Below are 18,869 nucleotides of genomic sequence, written 5' to 3' on the forward strand. Positions count from 1 at the left end.
ATATACCAGCATTACAAGCCTTAATTTAAGCATGTTTAAGTTTCTCATTAAGGTACATAAATTCAGGGATTTTTTAATAAATTATCAATAGTTTGGAGGTAACATGTGTCACATTATACCTAAGTGGCGTATTAGATTGAAAGTGTTTAATTTAATGGTTGGATAAATCATATATCTTAAGTAGAATTTTGATCTCACATTCTAATTTTTTAATATAAATGTAATATCAATTATTAATTATTTTACAAATTTTAAGGAAAAATATTTACATTTGAATATGACATGTATATTAAATATGTTTAATTCATATATACCAAATTTCATCAGAATCCAAAAACCATCTTTTACAAGTAACAAGTAAAATTTAAAGTTTAATAAGATACTAACTTTTAGATAAAACTATGCTACGTGAAAAAAGAAAAAAGGAAAAGATTTTTGCAATTAAATATAGTAATTAATAACTTAATTTGATGGATTTCTAATAAATTAAAAACAATAATTTATTTAATATAATAATTAAATATAGCAAATTTATAATGATAAAATTAGACATAATTCAGTGATTAAAATTTATATTATTTTTGTTCTTTATATTTGTTTGGCGATGAAAATGATAGAAGAATGAATAAAACATATAAATTTCCATCATAATCTGTTGGCTTTGATTATAATGATTTAATTAAATTTAATAGCAAAATAGGGGAGTTTTCTTTTTATTATTTAATGAAAGCATTTTTATAAATTGATTAATGCGTTTTTTGTTGGATATTAATACATGACTTTTAAACTATTATATGTAGATTTAATTTTTTTTATTTTCGATTTTAGTCTAATTTGTATCATAAAGTTTATTTTAGTCCTTATATTATTAAAAAAAACATTTTAATTTTTGTACATTTCAAAAGTTAATATTTTAGTTCTTACATGTTAACATTATCGTTAATGGAATGATATAACTTAATAGTGGCTAACTTAGCATTAAATAAAATTAAATCAAATTAAAGGTTAAGAAATTGATTTTTCTTTTACCCCAAATTGTTTTCAATTCTTTTTTTTTTTTACATAATTGTTATGTTTAAATTATTGTAGTTTGGTCTACCTCAGTTACCGTTAAGCCACATAATTCCATTTATTTTCAAGACAAATAAACTTTTAATTTGATGTAATATTTTAATGCCACATTAATCACCGTTAAATGATATTATTCCATTAATGGTAAAATTCACATGTAAGACTAAAATGTCAGTTTTTCAAATGTACATAAAGTAAAATTTTCCTTTTTAACGATAGAAAGACTAAAATAAACTTTTTTTAAACTCATAATAAAGATTAACAACCTCAAAAATAAATAATGTTTTCAGTTTGGAATTTATTTTTAAATCTACGACAATAATCCATTATAATTATATTTCTTTTCTTGCCAAACCACTCAAACTCGAGTTTAATTAGATAAAAAAAATTAAGATAATGACAAATTTAATTTCGAATATTTATTTTTTTATCGTTTTAATCTTAATTCTTTTTTTTATTATTTTGGCCCATGACTTTTTACATTAACATATATATATATATAAATAATTTACAAGCATTACATTATCTTCAACAAAATAACAAAATATGTACATTTCAGATTTAAATATGTAAGTTTAATTGTTAATCTTGTTAAATTTATGTTCATTACAACGTTGATTTTTCATTATATGCCTATCAATGGAGTATTTTCTTCTTCTTTTTTAATTTCAAAATGTCTCACCCATGACTTTATAAAAAAAATTAATAGGTTTAACAATTGAACTTAAATTTTAAAACTTGAAAAATAAAAAGATTAAATTTCAAATATAAAAGAGTACATGGACTTGAACCATATTTTAACCTAATAATAAACGTTCAAACAAATCTGACTTGCCAATAAATATGAATATACGGCTCCTACGTTAGGCAAATAAAATAAAGAGTCTGTGCAACTTGTCGTGTTCAAAGTCTGCTTCAATTTTTTTTTTTTTTTTTTTTGCAAATTTTTGCAGTCCATGGTCAATCCAAAGAACTCTTGTGGATTACCGGAAACTCCAAAGCCTTAGATACAGATTAAAGGAAAAAATAAAAAAAAGAAGAAATTTTTTACTAACTTAAAAACTCTGTTCTTTATCACATCAATTCATAAAAAATAGAACTTTGGGACTTCTTTTTCTTCCAACTTGTACTCTTTTTTTTCTGTTTACCACTACAAAATATCAGGTTTGTTCCTTAAATTTTCATGTTCTTTTAAAGTTTTCTTGATTTTAGATTTCAGTTTATATTCATTGAACTTTTAAAAAAAATAATTCTGATTCTGCTACAAATGCTATGTAATCAGTCCTATATTCATTTAACTTTGTGATTTTTTATCCATTAAATATTTACTTTTACTTTGCTTGCACTGATAGCTTTATAGCTTTATGATTCTGATATATATATATATATTTTTTTTTTAAAGATTTGGGTTTTGTTTATTTTGTCAAAGAGTTGATTTTCTGGGTTTTTCTTAATGTATACAATTTTTAATTCATATTTTTTTTTGCAATATAAAAGTTGAATAAAATCATTTGCTTTATAATAACTTTTCTTCAGAAACCAGATACCATAGAGTAGCTTAATGACACTGCATGTTTAACTAATTGTTCATATTATATCGTCCACCTTTTTCTTTGTTTGTTCTATACTTCATACTCTTTTATAATTCTTTGAAAAGTTTTCAGTTTCTTTATGATAAGGGAATTAGCATTACAAGCTATGTTCTATTTTATTATAAACTAATATGATTCTTGTTTGTGCATTTAAACAGCTATACGGAGGTATATTTTGGAATATGTATATAAGAGGAAATGTCTTGATTTGAAGATTTATGGTACTTTTGGGTACCATTTGCAATTGAATTCTATATTTTATGTTGATGATAAGCTGAAGATTTAAGGACTAACAATGGCGCCCTCGGAAATGGAGAAGAAATGTGTGTGCCCTGTGGTGCTTAGTTCACTTGTATGTGCGTTTGTTTTTGTTACTTCCTTAAATATGGGGCTTGTATCTTCGGTTCACAAATTCAACTCGATTTTCCCCATTTTTTCGGCTCATCAAAGGACGTCGGAATATGCTGAATCGAAGATTGAGTTAGGTACACCGCCACCTGCTGGTCCGACGTTACCTCGTTTTGCTTATTTGGTTTCGGGATCAAAAGGTGATTTGGAAAAGCTTTGGAGGACGCTTCATGCGTTGTACCATCCTCGGAACGAATACGTAGTTCATTTGGACCTCGAGGCACCACCTGAGGAAAGATTGGCACTTGCGTCCCGGATCGATAACCATACAGTTTTCAACAAAGTTGGGAATGTTTATATGATCAGTAAGGCTAATATGGTTACTTATAGAGGGCCTACAATGGTTGCTAATACACTCCATGCTTGTGCTGTTCTTCTTAAGAGAAATAAAGATTGGGATTGGTTTATAAATCTCAGTGCATCAGATTATCCTCTAGTGACTCAAGATGGTTAGTCTCTAATCATATGCTTAAGTTTTGAGTTTTTCGATTCTACATTGGCACCTGTTGATCTATTAGTTTGTGATCTGCAGATCTTGTTTATACATTTTCGGCTTTAAATCGGAACCTTAACTTTATAGAGCACACAAGCAATCTTGGTTGGAAAGCGTAAGTTGTCTCCCTTGTTCGTTCTCAATCAGAAGATCTTTACGTATGCCTAAAAGGCCAAAATGTTTTGCCTGTTGTTTCTGCAGGAATGAAAGAGCTAAGCCTTTGATTGTAGATCCTGGACTTTACAAGTCAACCAAGTCTGATATATATTTGGCCACCCCAAGGAGAACATTGCCTACAGCATTTAAACTATTTACTGGTTAATACTCGTGTTCAGAACAAAAACGGTACATTTGTTTCAGCTTACAAGATTTGCTGTTAACTGTTTCGGAACACCTTTGATTGCAGGTTCGGCATGGACAGTTTTATCTCGTCCGTTTGTAGAGTTCTGTGTTTGGGGTTGGGATAATCTACCAAGAACACTTCTCATGTATTACACAAACTTCGTCTCCTCCCCTGAAGGCTACTTCCAGACAGTCGTATGCAACGTTCCCGAATTTGCCAAGACGGTTGTCAACCATGATTTGCACTATATTTCGTGGGATAATCCCCCGAAACAACACCCACACATCCTTAACATTAATGACACAGATAAGATGATACAGAGCAACGCAGCATTTGCCCGGAAATTTAAACACGATGATCCCGTCTTGGACAAGATTGATGCAGATTTGCTTGGCAGGGCAAAGGGGAGTTTCACTCCTGGCGCTTGGTGTTCCGGCAAACCAACATGTTCAGAAGTTGGGGACTCGAACAAGATCAAGCCAGGTCCAGGAGCTCAAAGGCTTTGCCAACTCATAGCTAGGTTAGCTATGAAAGCTAATAATGGTCAAGATCAGTGTAGATAGATTTAATTATATGGAGAAATTGAATCAACGAGGAATACAAACATCAGTAAAAAAAATTGTATCTAATAGAAAAACTTCAATAATAACACTGCTTATTTGACCTAATCTTGATTATCATTAGATCCTGTTCAAGTTCGGGTTCAGATTTACAGTTTGGATAGTTTTGGGTGGATTCTCAAATCCGGGTCATCATCTTTGCCTGCTCTGCTTCCCCATGAACTTGATCAACATCAAAATATTTATGAATAGCTTCATAAATTAAATATAATTGCTAAAAAATGACTATGAACTATATAAGCATTACAAATATACAAGAGGATTCAATTGCTGTCTTTTTGTTTTCCTTTTTGAGTTTTATCTACACATATTTGATTAAGTCATTCTCAATCTTCATGTTAATTGCATCTGTTATCATCTACAGCCAAAAATGTTTTTGTTTTTTGCTCAAATGCTATACTCTTTTTAATACTCTCCAATGTCTGATACCTGTATTTATTTGATCAAAGTTTTTGTGCCGGCATGGATTTTGTTTGTGTTCTTGCTTCAACCATGGATGATGAATCCAAGAGAAGTAGGCCAAACTAAACCATCTCCAGAATTTTGATATTCCCGGTTGAATTTGCAGCTACTAGGGTAGAAGACCGGCCGCGCCAACAAACAGACGAGATAAACTGCGCGGCATCATCCATTTCTTGTCCGGAAAGTGGATCCATGTTGTTGAACTTGAATGTCAACGCTGGCATCGGGAAAGCTTTATGGTATATGAATACCTATAAAATAGAGTTGCCAGTGAGTGCTAAAACATAAATCCCTATCCGACGGAATGAATGCCTCGTCGGACAAGGTAGAGATTCCATGTAAGATTCAAAAAAAGCTTTTAAGACTATTAAAACAAATGTGAGAAGATATGAATCACCTCATTAGTCTCAGAGCCAGTAGCAATGTAACCATCGGATACCGACAAGCCCACAAAGTTCTGCAACAATCATGAGAATAAAAACAAACTCAAGCAAACCAAGTAAACTATAACAAGAACAAAATGTACTTAGCATAATAATCAAGTCAAAACAAATTTTGACATTGCATGAGTTAATATACCTTTACATTCATGTGGCCAGTAAAGGACTGAAGGGGAGTATCAATAACCTGAGAATTGCTCACTGACAAATCCCAAAGCTTCAAAGTATTATCCGTGGAAGAAGACACGAGAGTATTTGCATCAACAAACTTGACGTCACTCACGGTTTTATTGTGTCCAACTAGCGTGCATAGAGGAATCCTAGAGTTTCGAAGATCATAGTAATAAATTTTATGATCAGCTGATCCGAATGCAAGAGAACGACCAGATTCGGAAGGAAACTGGACGCAGCAAACATTGGCCCTTGTCCTGATGGTACAAATACTTGCTCCCTGCAGTAGCAGCCCAGGTAAGAGAAAAACTTATCATACATCGAGAATAAACTATACACGACAAGAAATTAGATGACTGTAGTACGTTTATTTTCAAAGCTGACATCCATCAAGTGCAAAAGTAGAATTGCCTGATTGATACTCCATAGCTTTACAGAGCCGTCATCGCTCCCACTAGCCAAAACTGTTGGATCTGCTGATGAAAAGTCGATGGACCATACGCGTTTCTCATGTTCTCTCATTTCAGTGAGTACTTGACTTCTTGTGACATCCCACACCTGAAAAATGGTCAAGATACGGATTTACATACAGCAAAAAGACAACCGAACAATGAATGGTAATTGAATGCTTTACGTACCTGCACCACTCCTTCAAAGTTACTCGATGCAATCTGACTTTTTATATAACTATTCCAACATATACTGCTTAGCTTTGAACGACTAGCCATTTCAACCACAGGATAGTGGATGTCACGATTTTGATTTATGACCGCATCACATTCAAATACTTTAATCTTCTTATTTACACCAGCTGTAGCAAAAAATTCTGCGTCGCGATCAAACCCGAGAGAGCATACCAGATTGGAAGAATTTAATAAATCTCCTTGTTTCAAATTTGCCTTAACTTTTAACTTGCTGTAAGATAGATACTTGCACAAGCCCTCAAGGAATGGGTTTATCCATCCGCTTTCCGAGCTCTCGCTACAGCTCTCTTTCGATGTTAAATTATTGACAGAACTTCTTTCGGTCATAACAATCGATCCTCGGCCATCACTACTCAATGGTGTTTGTCTACCCGATGGCTTCCCGGATTGCTTCACTGGTCTGCACCTTGTTAAAAAATATGCTGACTCGAGTTTCTTAAAGTTTTTCATCAACCGAGAACTTTTCTGGAGAAAACTTTCTCGATTTTCAGTCTGTGTATCAAACTTTTGACGAGTTTCTAGATTATCACCACATTCTTCAACATTTGGAACCCTAAGTCCTGGTCTAAATCGTTTTCTAGATCCCAAGCTAGAAGAATCATCAATATCGACAATATTTATTGAGGGAAGATTCGATGTAGAATTGTCATCTCTCCCTGGTTCCATGCATGAGTTTCCCTTTTCCTTCAAGATTGCTTGCTGCTTCATAACTTCTGCAATGTCGGAACATAGAAAAGAAATAGTATCTTGCAACCTATCAGCAACTTCCTGTTTCCTTCGTTGTACAAGCAAAAGGAATTCCACCAGTAACTCCTCCTCCTCTATTCTCTCCCGGAGCTCAATTGCAGCTTCACGTTCTTCCAGATTATCCCTTGGTTCATTAAGAAACTCACTCTGTAACAACTCACTGTTACACAATGAAACAATATTAGTACTTCCAAAACGGCAATGATGACAAAAGTAATTAAAGGTAGTGCGAATGAGATTTATTTCAGAGAGACAAAAAACGAGACACACCATTATCCATAAGAAACACAACAAGAAAATACGATAGGGTTCTAACATTTTCCATGTGATCAAGGGATTACACGGTTACACCTATTAGACGTGTGTTTTGAATATCGTGTCTCTAATCAAGGGATTACACCACATTCTTCATTCCAGTATTAAATGAAATTCATCGAGAAAAGCCCAGGCAAAATTTTCCATGTGATGGACTAAATCTTCAAAGTGTCTTATTCTTTCATAAGTATACCTCGATTCAACTTACCTAGATTCAACTTGCCTAATAAATACATTGTTGAAGGCATAAATTCACACATTAATACAAAATTATTATCAATATTATGATAAGACTGCTTTAATATGCACACCATGGCTTACACTTTAGTCACAAAACTTAAAACCTAATTCCGTGAAGCCAGACCATAAGATCCGAAAAAGGGCAATTCTTTCCTTTTTTTTTACTTTCCAGCATATTAAAACATTAATCCAATTACGTACTTCAATCATATTAATAAAGAAAATGCTCCATAATGTTAATGAAAAGAAAAACATATTCAAACAGCAAGGGTAGTGAGAACCAAGAACAGAAATTATGTAAATAATGGTGAATTAAAAACTGAGAGATTACCCCATTTTTGGACGACTATTTGGCTCAGGAAGCAACAACCACAAACAAAACGAAGCTTCCTTCGGCCACCTTAGTAGCAACTGTGGAGGAAGAACTCGATGTCTTAAACTAGACATAGTTCTAGTCTTCTCTTCTCTTGAACTGAAAGGGCAGAATAACTGCGGACACGAAAAAATACTTGTATAAAGTGACGGAAAGTATTTAATAAAAAATAGACATCTTGGAGTTTAATCCAGCATTAACTAATAACAAAAGGGGTAAACTAACAATACCAAACTCGTTAAAAGTTTGAAAAAAGAAGATAGTATCCAGCATTCTTGAAACTAACCTCGAAAAGGAGAACTCCCAACCTATAGATGTCGGAAGCACACGTACTGGGAGAGCCAGCAACCTCTTCAGGACTGGTGTACCAACTGGTCTCCATGAGCAACATCTGTTTCATGGGGAATGGTTGCTTTTTCTCTTCTACTTGCTCAGAATTTCGATAGTCGATGATTTTATTTTCTTCACTCTCCTCTAATTGAGCATTCCTTGGACAAACTGAGCCCGACTGCATGCAACTAGCTTCAGATAAAGCATTTGTTGGAGTTTGTACATAATCTTTTATCAGCCTACGTTGTTGATGCATGTCAAGGGGCAAAGTAGAGGACAAACCCTTAACTTCTTCCATATTTTGGCTATTTAATGCATCCTCGACAGAATCCGATCCCGAATCCGAAGAAGATGCAGATTCAATGAAGGAAATGTGATTAAACGAGGACATAACAAAGCACGAAGGTCGAACATTATGAACAACGATCCCTTGTGAATGTGCTATATTTACAATCTCAACTATTTGTCTAAAAATGTGCAAACATTCAAAGACATCAACCGATCTTTCCGGTTTATCCAACCATTGCCTCAAGCTAACATCACCCCATTCAATAGAACGAACAAAAGGGTTTACTGCCGTCTCGCAAACCCCGGAAACACCAATTTGGCTTCTAAGGTTATCATTATGAGTCAACACGTCCCTACCATCCTCTTCCGTAAACCCAAAATCACCTGAAATGCCGGTCCTTTCTGCACGAAACGAACTTGGACCCCTATCTGAGACACCAGAAGTATCCAATGCCCTAGAACTATCACACTCCTGCTGCCAAGCAGATTCAGATGAACCCTCCATTGTTATCCTCCAAGAATTGCATGAAGACCACCACATAAACATCCAATAATCGAAAAAATTCCCCAATCTCTCACTTCTACCATTATCATATTGAATCATAAACTCATTTTTTTACCTCAATTCACTGTAAACAAAAGGAATCAGAATTAATAACCTTTATACACCAAATTTATCATTTACAAACTATTAGAAACCCTCACCACCACTAACACCGCCAATAGCCAAAAACAAACAATACCCACTACTAAACATATGATCAACTACACATATCACATCAAAAAAACAAATAAAAACAACCGATATGTATATATATTTAGTGTATATTTGATTTCATAGAGAAAGAGAGAGAGAGAAGGTACCAGCTAACACCATGAAAGGATCTACTGTTCTTGCTAGACCAACCTGTAGAATGAACCTCACGGAAAAAAGGTTCTTTTTTTAGTTGACACTAAACATTCTCAACCTCACAAAATTCCCACAAGTTTTTTCAGAAATAAATACAATCTTCCCAAAAAAAAACACAGGGTATTTGGATATCAACATTAAAGAAAAAAAATTTGTAACTCTATTTAATGTTTCTTTCTTCTTCTTTTTTAAACATAGGCCACTCTTTTGAGCACTTCATTATCTTCTAGCTTTATTCCAATTGGACTACGTGGCGTCACCTTGACCTCAAAGCCTTTTTGTAACACCAAGACAACAGGACAAAAAAGTAAAATTTGAATATCTTGTGGGTCCATTTTGCAATTAAAAATTTTACAAAGGAAAAATACTTGGGAGTCTGAATTACTTTTTATTATTAAAAAATCACTATCTTGGTGTTGAAAAAGAGAATCTTGGTTACTTCAGTTTCCCAAAGAGGAAAACTTTTTAGATCATTGAAACTAGACAAATTAACCAAAGTTCCAATTTTTTTTTTTTAATCTTAAAAAGAACCCTAAATGATGTAGCTTTATATGTTCAAGAATTAAGCTTTGATTCTAACAATTTGATTAAAATCCATAACAGAAAAGGGGAAAAAAACAAAGAATAAAATGAGTTGAAAGCTTGAAAACAAACCTGAAGACCTTAGACAAAAAGATTAAAAAAATAAAAAAGGGAAATTTGCTAGTTTTTGAAAAAAGGATGAACTTGAAGATACCTTTTCGGCCATTTTATTCAAAAATCATGTTTTGATAAAGCAAATCCCAAAAAAAGATTGCCTTCTCAACTATAAATATGACTTGGTGTTGAGTCAAATTTAGAACAGTTTGATTCTAAAGGTAAACATAAATTACCTTTTTAACCCTTACATTTTTCATGATTAATCATTTTAATCATTTCAATTTTAAATTTTAACATTAACGTCCCTACACAAACAAGCAACAACATATAAAAAAATGGCTAAATAATAATTCATCACAGTTTACAAGTTGAACCCAAATTGTTCAAATAAAATTTAAATTCAATTTCTTATACTACTACTTTAAGACAAAATATTACTATGTTAAGTTCATGTGACACCCCATGAGATTTTTCAATTATAAATACCTCCCCCAATAAATACAAGAAATATACACTTTTGCAATAAATGAGATTCCCCCATCCACCTATATGAAAAGGAAAATATAGTACACTAATTTTGATTTTCAGAAAAAAACATTTGTGGATAACATATTGTCAATTTGTCATGTAGATGGTCCTAACATTTAATGCATCGATCTAACCTTTAACCAAAACAAGTATAATTTTTTTTTCAAGGTTAGGGCTCTACCACACATTTATTTTATTTTGATTAATTTTATTTATAAATTTTAAAACTTGGGCCACAAATTTTGAGGGGTTATATGAAAATTTTCCCTTTGGGGTTTCATTTTGTAAACTATTATGAAACTTCAACCACTAAAATTTCTCCAAATTGAGAAAAGCTTTTGTCTTTACAAAATCATTAAGTAAGAAAATGTACATTTTTCTTGATTTATTGGTTACATGCAGTGTACATTTAATTTGGTTGTTGTACATTCTTGGAATATTGTGAAATAATTAACTATTGTAATTAAAATAAAATACAAAAACATACAAATCTCATTTAAAGTCGATATCAAAGTATATTTTAAACATAGGTGAATGCATTTTACTTACTTTTTAGACTTTTTTTAGTTGTAATAATTATTACCCTAGAAAGCTATTCTATAGGTTTTAAATGTTACAATAAGAGTTAATTGAAGATTGACCCATTTTTCAATAAATTTCTTGACCAACCCTAACAAATTGATCTTCTTCATTATTAATTAATTTCCAATCCCAACTATTATTTTACCCCAAAAGTTCTATTCACTACATGCATGAATGATGTGGTCAAGCGGTAATTAGTTTTTCCTTCTTTCAATGAAATGAATTTTAAAAATGAATTGATTTTTTTAAAATATTGGTAATTTTTTTAAATAATTTTATATAAAATATTTTTCATTATTTGAAAAAAAATGAAAATATTTCTAGTAAAATAAATACACTATAAGTTATTTTTACAATCGAAATTTATTTTATAATAAGATGATTTTTATGATAAATAATATCTTATAGTCTTAAAAATAATCAATGTCAATTTAATTTGAAGCTACATAATGAAAATGGATAGTAGGATTTTGAAGTTGAAAGGGATAAATGAAACTAAACATGATATAAACAAATACTTATTTTATAGTATAAAATATTCATATTTTATACTATAAAATATTAATATTTGAATTTGTTTAAGTTAATTTTTATATAAAAATCAAATTGTTAATAAATGCTTCTTTTCCAAAAAAAAAATTTTGTGCTTTTCAAAAGCTGAAATTGTTTTCTAAAAAAATCTTATTTTCTGTTTGATCAAATTATTTTTCATGAAATAAATATTAAAAAGTATAAAAAAATATTTGTGGTAAATCCCTATTAAAGATTAAACAAGGTTGAAATTTGATAACCATTTTTATGGATAATTTAGCATTAAATTCTATTACTAAAAAAGGATAAATTGTTGAATGATAAGCATCCTTCTTATACCATAATAATTGAAGGGTGCTGCCAAATATGTCGTATTAAATATCACATACATATAGATAAGAGTTAAAACTTAGGGTTTAGTGATTCTTCTTTGTAATGTTGCTTAGATAGAAGTAATGAACCATAGCCATAGATGATTTGCAGTGAAGAGATAAACCTATGGTGAAAATCTTATGAAACTATGTAAAATTATATTTTGCTTTTTTTATTTAAAATTTGAATAAATTATTTTATACCTTAAATCGAAAAATAAACTGATTTTTTTTTCAAAATTCCATCTATTTTTACTCTTAAAAACTAGTGTAGTTAACGAAATAACTTAATAATTACACATGATGCGCATGTATATCTTATGTTGACATAAGTAGACCAATTTTTAACAATAAAAATAAATGAAATAAAAATAAATGAAATGTTTAGTAGAAGGACCAAATTGTTCTTCAATCTAACATGCATAAATTAATTTACCCATTTTTAATAAAAAAAGGCAAAATACATTCTTACTCCTAGTACAAGAACTTCCATGGTACTTCTAACCCTCATTTACCCATCATAGTATTATCATGTCCAAAATTACAGTTTACCAACAAAGAGTAGCAATTTACTTGACATGAGGCAATGATAAACAAGCTGGATTTTGATTCTTTCATTACATTTAATCTCATATCTTTGCATTTTATGGCTAATAATAACAATAAAAAGCTCTACAAGAATAGGGACTTAGCTTAAGCACATTACAGTTGCCGGGTGGAAAGAAATACACAATGATTAAATCATAGAATGATTTCTCAATAAAACCATAAGCTTAGCTAAATATGCCCCCACTAGCCATTTTCCTAAAAGCATCAACCTATACAAGAAAATCCACTCTACTGATTTGCTTGTGGGATCATCTTGACAATGTTCATACTGATTTGCTGCTTACAGAGTTTACCTCAACGACCGGAGACAAATAATGATTTGGTTGATATTTGGTTCCCTTCTAACAGATTTTTTCTCATCTTTGCCTTGTCAACACGTGCTCGCCGAACAGCTTCTTGGATTTGGCGATCATGATCCTTGAGCATCTGATCCATGTTGCCTGATGGGACTAATAAAGGACCAGAATAGTGAATTTTGTGTCCCTTTGAACCATAACCAAGCTGGAAACAAACATCATTGAGAAGCACGTATCAGACACTTGAAATGGACAAAAAACCTAAAAAGAATCTATGAATTATATGACAAATTAAATGAGGCTTGCACATAGTTGCAAAAAAAAAAAAGGGTTAGCTACTAACCAGAGCTGGATCTTTGTTGTTATTTCTTCCATCTTCTTTCTCCTGCTCATTGTTTTTCGGATCCTGTTGGATGCCAGATTCTGAGGACTCTTTAAAGGACCCTGGAAATCTTGCAATCATTTTTGGAGCTTTTGATTGTGGAAAACCAGATTTTTCTGTACAATCATCAGATGCAAGACTAGTCCTTGGTGCCACTAAACCAGACATCATTGACAAGTCAGCCCCGGTAGAAATTTTCGGAGCATCATCCAGGTTTTTCCCAGACTTCGCCCAAGCAGCACGGTGAGCCAGTGGCCCCGAATGTGAGGCTCTCTTGGGATGATTTCCCTGTGAATCCGCATTTGATTCTATCGCTTGTGATGGTCTAGGCGGGTCTATAGGAAAGCCTGAGGCAACTTCTTCGGGATGAGGATTAAACTTCTCACTCCGGCTCTTTGAATTTGATTGTCTTTTCTGGAATGTCAAAACAATGTTAGAAATGTTCTACTAAGATAACTGCCCTATAAAACAAAATTTTGATTAAATAGAGATGAGAAGCTAAATGAAATTATTAGCTTATAACCGAAAACTAGATTCGAATTTTCCTTTTCTATGCTTTCCCAATAAGGATAGAAGCAAGAGCAAATCAAGCAGTGCCATATCATCTAGCTAGATATTTAAATCTAATCAATCTCTAAATACTCACTCAAATCAATATCATAATGAACTTCATAAAACAAATTATAATACCGTGAGTAAACTTAAAACCTAACTATATATAGCCGAAACGGCTAAATTTGCTGTTTCCAAGTTATCAAGTTTAAAGACCAAGTAAGTTGTAACATTAGTGAACAAACTAATTTCTTACTGTATAAACTAGTTAAGGATGCCCGTCACCAAACATTTAGAACGAAAAGAAGGAAATGGGAATTATTAACCAGTTACCTGCATTGACATGACTAATTCAGCATTCGCATCAGGTGCTGGAACAGCTCGAGATTCTCTAGTTGCTCTCCTGTCAAGATCAGGTCTCAGGCCTTTGGTTCCAGCCACTCGTCTTACAATACAAAACAAAAGTTTATCAGCACTTATACCAACCACTCAAGATTTGAAGTCATTAAAACCACAGTGGGAGAAAGAAGACGATAATAGCTTATCCAGTATAAGAAAACACCACATTTACAGTAGTCCAGCATAGGCTTAAGATCAAAGAAATCAAATTATTTACTTGTGAACTGATGTGCAGTTAAAAGTTTTTGGATTATCCTTTTGAAGCACACCTTTCTTTCTAGAAGTAAATCCTCACAAGTACGAAAAAGAGACCAAAAAAGAATATTTCCCTAAGAAGCATGTGATCTTCCACATAGCATAAGTATCTTCAGAAAAAAAAAAAAAAGAAGATGAATATTTCATTGTAATTAAAAAAATAATATCACCTTCTAGCTTCCTCATCCCTTAATTTTGCATCTAACTCTTTGCTTGGAGGATACTTTGGCAAGCTTAAAGGATCACAGGGAAGAGGTTCCGTTGAAAAGAACTGAAAAACACAAAAAAAAAAAAACAAGTTAAGGACACTAAATAGTCCTGATAAATCATTGTGATGGAAATGTATAACAACGTGACTTTGGAATAAAAGAATAACATCCTACCAGTTAGAATAAAGAATTGTCAGCACTAATCTAAAGTATGTGTTCCAGATTAAGATTCCAAAGTAACCGTGGCTTAGATAAGATGATAATAAAGTACTGCTGTTCTTGTATCCCAAGACACCAGGAAATATAATATAACCCGGGTGGTTACACAAGCCAAGAGTTATGGCTTTCTTTTTTTATATTTAAACTAGGACACAAACATAATTTCACAAAATAATTGTACCTCACTCTCGAGTGCAGAAGCTGCAGATCCACGACCAGCAGGGTCAATGGAAAGTAAGGTCTCCATGAGAGCTAAAGCTGGTGCAGGGAATTCCTTAAATGTTTCCGCAACACAGCGTCTATAAGGCCGTTGGGGTTTAAAAATGGTTGCATGAGGCAACTTTGATTTACTCCAATAGTCTTCAGAAGGAGAGCCACAAAGTTTGAAAATTTTATGCAACTGCTCCACCTACAAAATAGAAAGCAGATCTCAATCATTTCATTTTTGCAGCAAATATGTATTTTAAGGGTCTTAAAGCCATGTTATATGCATGGACATGTCATTACTCAGTTTATTTGCACAAATATGTATATATGTTTTGGCTTAGAACTCTAAAATTCTACATGCTTTGTAGGAAATCTTTCATTTAAATGATAAAAACACACCTCAGTTCTTCCTGGCATAATAGGCTTGCCAGCATATAACTCAGCAAGTATGCAACCTGTACTCCATAGATCCACAGCGGTACCATAGTAAGTGGCTCCAAGTAAAAGTTCTGGTGGTCTATACCAAAGGGTTACGACACGGCTTGTCATGGGTTGACTTTGATGGGGATCATAAAAGCTAGCCAGACCAAAGTCTGCAATCTTCAAGATGCCATTATTGTCGATTAGAAGGTTTGAACCCTTTATGTCACGATGTAGGACACCACGGCTGTGACAATGATCAAGACCACACAAAAGTTGCTGTATGTAACACTTCACCTGCACAATAGATCAATAAATTAAACGTCAGGATAACCTTTCAATGCAAAGTGCAGATTTCTGTATTTGCAGGACCACAGTTACTAATTAGTGCTAATAACAAGTAAACGTGGGAAAGGAGCCAAATTGCAGCTAAGAAAAATAATAAGGCAAAACAATTTGAAGTACCTGTGATTCTGAAAACTTCAGACCAGGGTGTGATGCAAGACCAGCCAAGTCATGTTCCATGTACTCAAAAACAAGATACAAGCTGCAAGACATCCTAGAGGTAACCAGACCTTCCAGCTTTATAACATTCTGATGATCAAGTCTACGTAAAATGTGAATTTCCCGAGCCATAAATCGAACACTCTCAGGCTCTAGGTTATCAAATCTTACTTTCTTCAGAGCAACAAATTTTTTCTGATCTAAATCACGAGCCCTATAAACATTACTATAAGTTCCCTGACCAATCTGCATAGAAAATACAAGTTCAGGTAACAGATGTGATTATAGGTCACAAGAAACTGTCAACCTAAGCATAGAGTTAGATTATAAGATAAGAGAAATCATGCTTAACATCTGTGGCATAGAAACAGGGCATGAGAGTAAAGAAGAATGACAAATATGTTAAGAGGCCTTAATCCTGAATACAGGTGCACCATTGAAGGATTCAGAGAGAACATTTATTCCAATCATAAATATCTAGTGTTTTGATTTAGCGCAAGGTGAGCTTGTCTCAGCAAGTATGTATCTATCCATATCAATCTTTTCTTCATTTTAGTGTAAAAAGTTTGCTCCATTAAATCATTTATAACAGCTCATACATTCATTTTGATTGACTAAATGAAACTAAACATTATATCTCACAATAGCTCATAGAGTTTTTCATAACTAAGGGTCGAACAATAAAAGAAACATCGATACAGATTAACATTATGATCAAACCACTGCAGAAGTACCCAACAAAGTGGAGAAAACTCTCTATTCAAGAACAGAGATCCAAATACAGAACTCCAAGTAAGTAATTGTCACACCTAAGACAAAGATATCTTTATAATGCAAACTACTGAAAAAACTGACATGCTAGCGGTTTAGGAATTATGAATTACAACAAAATATCTAACAATCATTAACAGATGTCAAAATGGATTCCAATTATGATTCCAAATTTAATAGAACAGAGGTGAATCTCAGCAGTTAATGCCAAGACTAGCAGAGAACTATATCAATTGATGAGTCAAATAAGGAAATTATGAATGATATTTGCAACATGAGGATACAACAAGATATACTGTTAAAGTTAAAGCATAATTACTTTATCCAGCTTCTCGAATGAGTCCGCACGCCGCGGTAGCCATCCCTGGATTGCTTCCCCAGCCACCGCAGCTAACCAAGCAGGCCACCCTGCTGCCACCTGTTCTCCTTGTGTAGCTTTCGGAACACTTCCCATCCCTGGATGTTGAACAACAACATACTCCATCTTCTCCCTTTTCCTATCCAAATTCTCACTGTGCAATCGAACCGAATCAGTCACTTGTTTATCAATCAACATCGTGTTTTCATGTCGATCCTTGGCTTTGTACGCTTCGTCCCTCCTCGAAGAAGTAGCCCTTGGTACCCTAAGATCTGACGAGGCTTTACTCGAAGGCCTCTCTCTTGGACAATCCTTACTATCTTCAAAGGCAGAAGGCTTGCAACAAATGCAACCCATCATACACCAAAACCACTCCTAACAAAAGCTAATTTCAGTGTTTCTTAGAATCACTAACTACCCTTCATTCCTTCAAGAATTATACATTTCTTTTCCAATATTATCTCCTCACCCATTCCTATCATCCTCAAAAAAGCTTAAAAGCTCAGCTAAAACTAAAAATTCCAATTTCCAAATTCCAATTTAATGAAAAAATCCCATTTCTTCAACAGCATTCAACCAAATTAATAAAACCAAAACCAACAAAGCTGCAATTGTACTACAAAAAACAAAGTACTAACCCAATGTTAAATGCAAATTTCCAATCTAATCAAAACTCCATTTCTTCAACAACATTTCAGCAAAATTAACAGATGAAAAGGAGTCTATTTCCCTAGAAAACTCAACAAAATCACAACCTTCATAAAAGTAACACTTCCAAAACAAGCTTCCAAAAAAAACAAACTAATACATATTCAATACCACCCTTGAAAATGACATTTCTTTATACACTCCAATTTTCCTCCACTCTCATCCAATCAAACTACTCGAAAACCCAGAAATTCTAAAGTCTAAACTACACAAAAGCCCCCTCCCCCACCCCTCAGAAAAAAAGAACAGAAAATCTTCACCTTTTTCAAGTACCTTCAAGAAAAGAAAAGCTTGTTACATTGCAGTTAAAGAAAAAAGGCTTGACAACTCTAAAAAGTGAAAACCCTAGAGAGATAGATAAGTGATCTAAGGGTTATGCAAGTAAAAACGGAAAAAAGAGAGCAGCGGACCGGATCTAACATAAAGCTTTTCTCTTGGACTTTGTGAGTGTTTTTTTTTTTTTAACAGAGAAAAGGGTTTTTTAGTTGAGTGTGGAAAAAGATGAAATTAATGATATTTAATAAGTTTAATTTCTTTTATTTTTATATTGGATTTAAATGTTTTTTGAAACCCAATGTGTAAAAAGACATTCTTGATGTACTTCATCATCCCACGCGCTCTATAAATGGAATATTTTGTTTCTATTGTTTGATTTTTTATTGAGAAAATTTTTATTTCTTTTTTAGTGTAACAAAAACTTTTGTCTTTCCACCCTATAACAATCATCCTATCAATTATTTAAGTCATAATTATTTATTTGGTCTTTCAATTTTATAAAAATAATTTTTTAATTTTTTATTTAATTTTTAACTTCTTTTAATT

General features: G+C 32.8%; 3 protein-coding genes across 7 annotated transcripts; 1 reads left to right on the forward strand and 2 right to left on the reverse strand.

Annotated features, from left to right (window-relative positions):
- Positions 1-1,977: 1,977 nt before the first annotated feature.
- On the forward strand, positions 1,978-4,575 carry LOC107902613 (beta-glucuronosyltransferase GlcAT14A). 2 transcript variants are annotated; one of them, XM_016828764.2, is made up of 5 exons: positions 1,978-2,235; positions 2,822-3,520; positions 3,604-3,679; positions 3,766-3,881; positions 3,971-4,575. In XM_016828764.2, exons 2-5 carry the CDS (start codon positions 2,959-2,961, stop codon positions 4,468-4,470), a joined length of 1,254 nt encoding a protein of 417 aa, XP_016684253.1. In that variant the 5' UTR covers positions 1,978-2,235; positions 2,822-2,958; the 3' UTR covers positions 4,471-4,575. The 2 variants fall into 2 exon arrangements, with proteins under 2 accessions (XP_016684253.1, XP_016684260.1); XM_016828771.2 differs by lacking the exon at positions 1,978-2,235 and having other exon boundaries at positions 2,598-3,520.
- On the reverse strand, positions 3,832-10,279 carry LOC107902594 (protein SPA1-RELATED 3). 4 transcript variants are annotated; one of them, XR_005904578.1, is made up of 10 exons: positions 9,462-9,754; positions 8,266-9,226; positions 7,938-8,095; positions 6,239-7,211; positions 6,012-6,158; positions 5,569-5,880; positions 5,387-5,446; positions 4,957-5,240; positions 3,959-4,441; positions 3,832-3,857 (listed from the first exon to the last, which is right to left on the reverse strand). XR_005904578.1 is itself a non-coding variant. In XM_016828748.2 (8 exons), the coding sequence occupies exons 2-8, from the start codon at positions 9,199-9,201 to the stop codon at positions 5,052-5,054; spliced, it is 2,775 nt and encodes a 924-aa protein (XP_016684237.2). In that variant the 5' UTR covers positions 9,202-9,226; positions 9,462-10,279; the 3' UTR covers positions 4,739-5,051. The 4 variants fall into 4 exon arrangements, 2 of the variants coding, with proteins under 2 accessions (XP_016684237.2, XP_040936013.1); XR_001685613.2 differs by having other exon boundaries at positions 3,832-4,441; XM_016828748.2 differs by lacking the exons at positions 3,832-3,857; positions 3,959-4,441 and having other exon boundaries at positions 4,739-5,240; positions 9,462-10,279.
- A 2,466-nt stretch (positions 10,280-12,745) lies between these two features.
- On the reverse strand, positions 12,746-18,590 carry LOC107902629 (probable serine/threonine-protein kinase At1g54610). The gene is made up of 8 exons (XM_016828778.2): positions 17,301-18,590; positions 16,172-16,456; positions 15,686-16,003; positions 15,261-15,488; positions 14,822-14,922; positions 14,331-14,442; positions 13,407-13,859; positions 12,746-13,268 (listed from the first exon to the last, which is right to left on the reverse strand). Exons 1-8 carry the CDS (start codon positions 17,697-17,699, stop codon positions 13,062-13,064), a joined length of 2,103 nt encoding a protein of 700 aa, XP_016684267.1. The 5' UTR covers positions 17,700-18,590; the 3' UTR covers positions 12,746-13,061.
- Positions 18,591-18,869: the final 279 nt, after the last annotated feature.

This window comes from Gossypium hirsutum, chromosome A11 (genome assembly GCF_007990345.1).
Source record: "Gossypium hirsutum isolate 1008001.06 chromosome A11, Gossypium_hirsutum_v2.1, whole genome shotgun sequence".
NCBI classification, from domain to species: domain Eukaryota; kingdom Viridiplantae; phylum Streptophyta; class Magnoliopsida; order Malvales; family Malvaceae; genus Gossypium; species Gossypium hirsutum.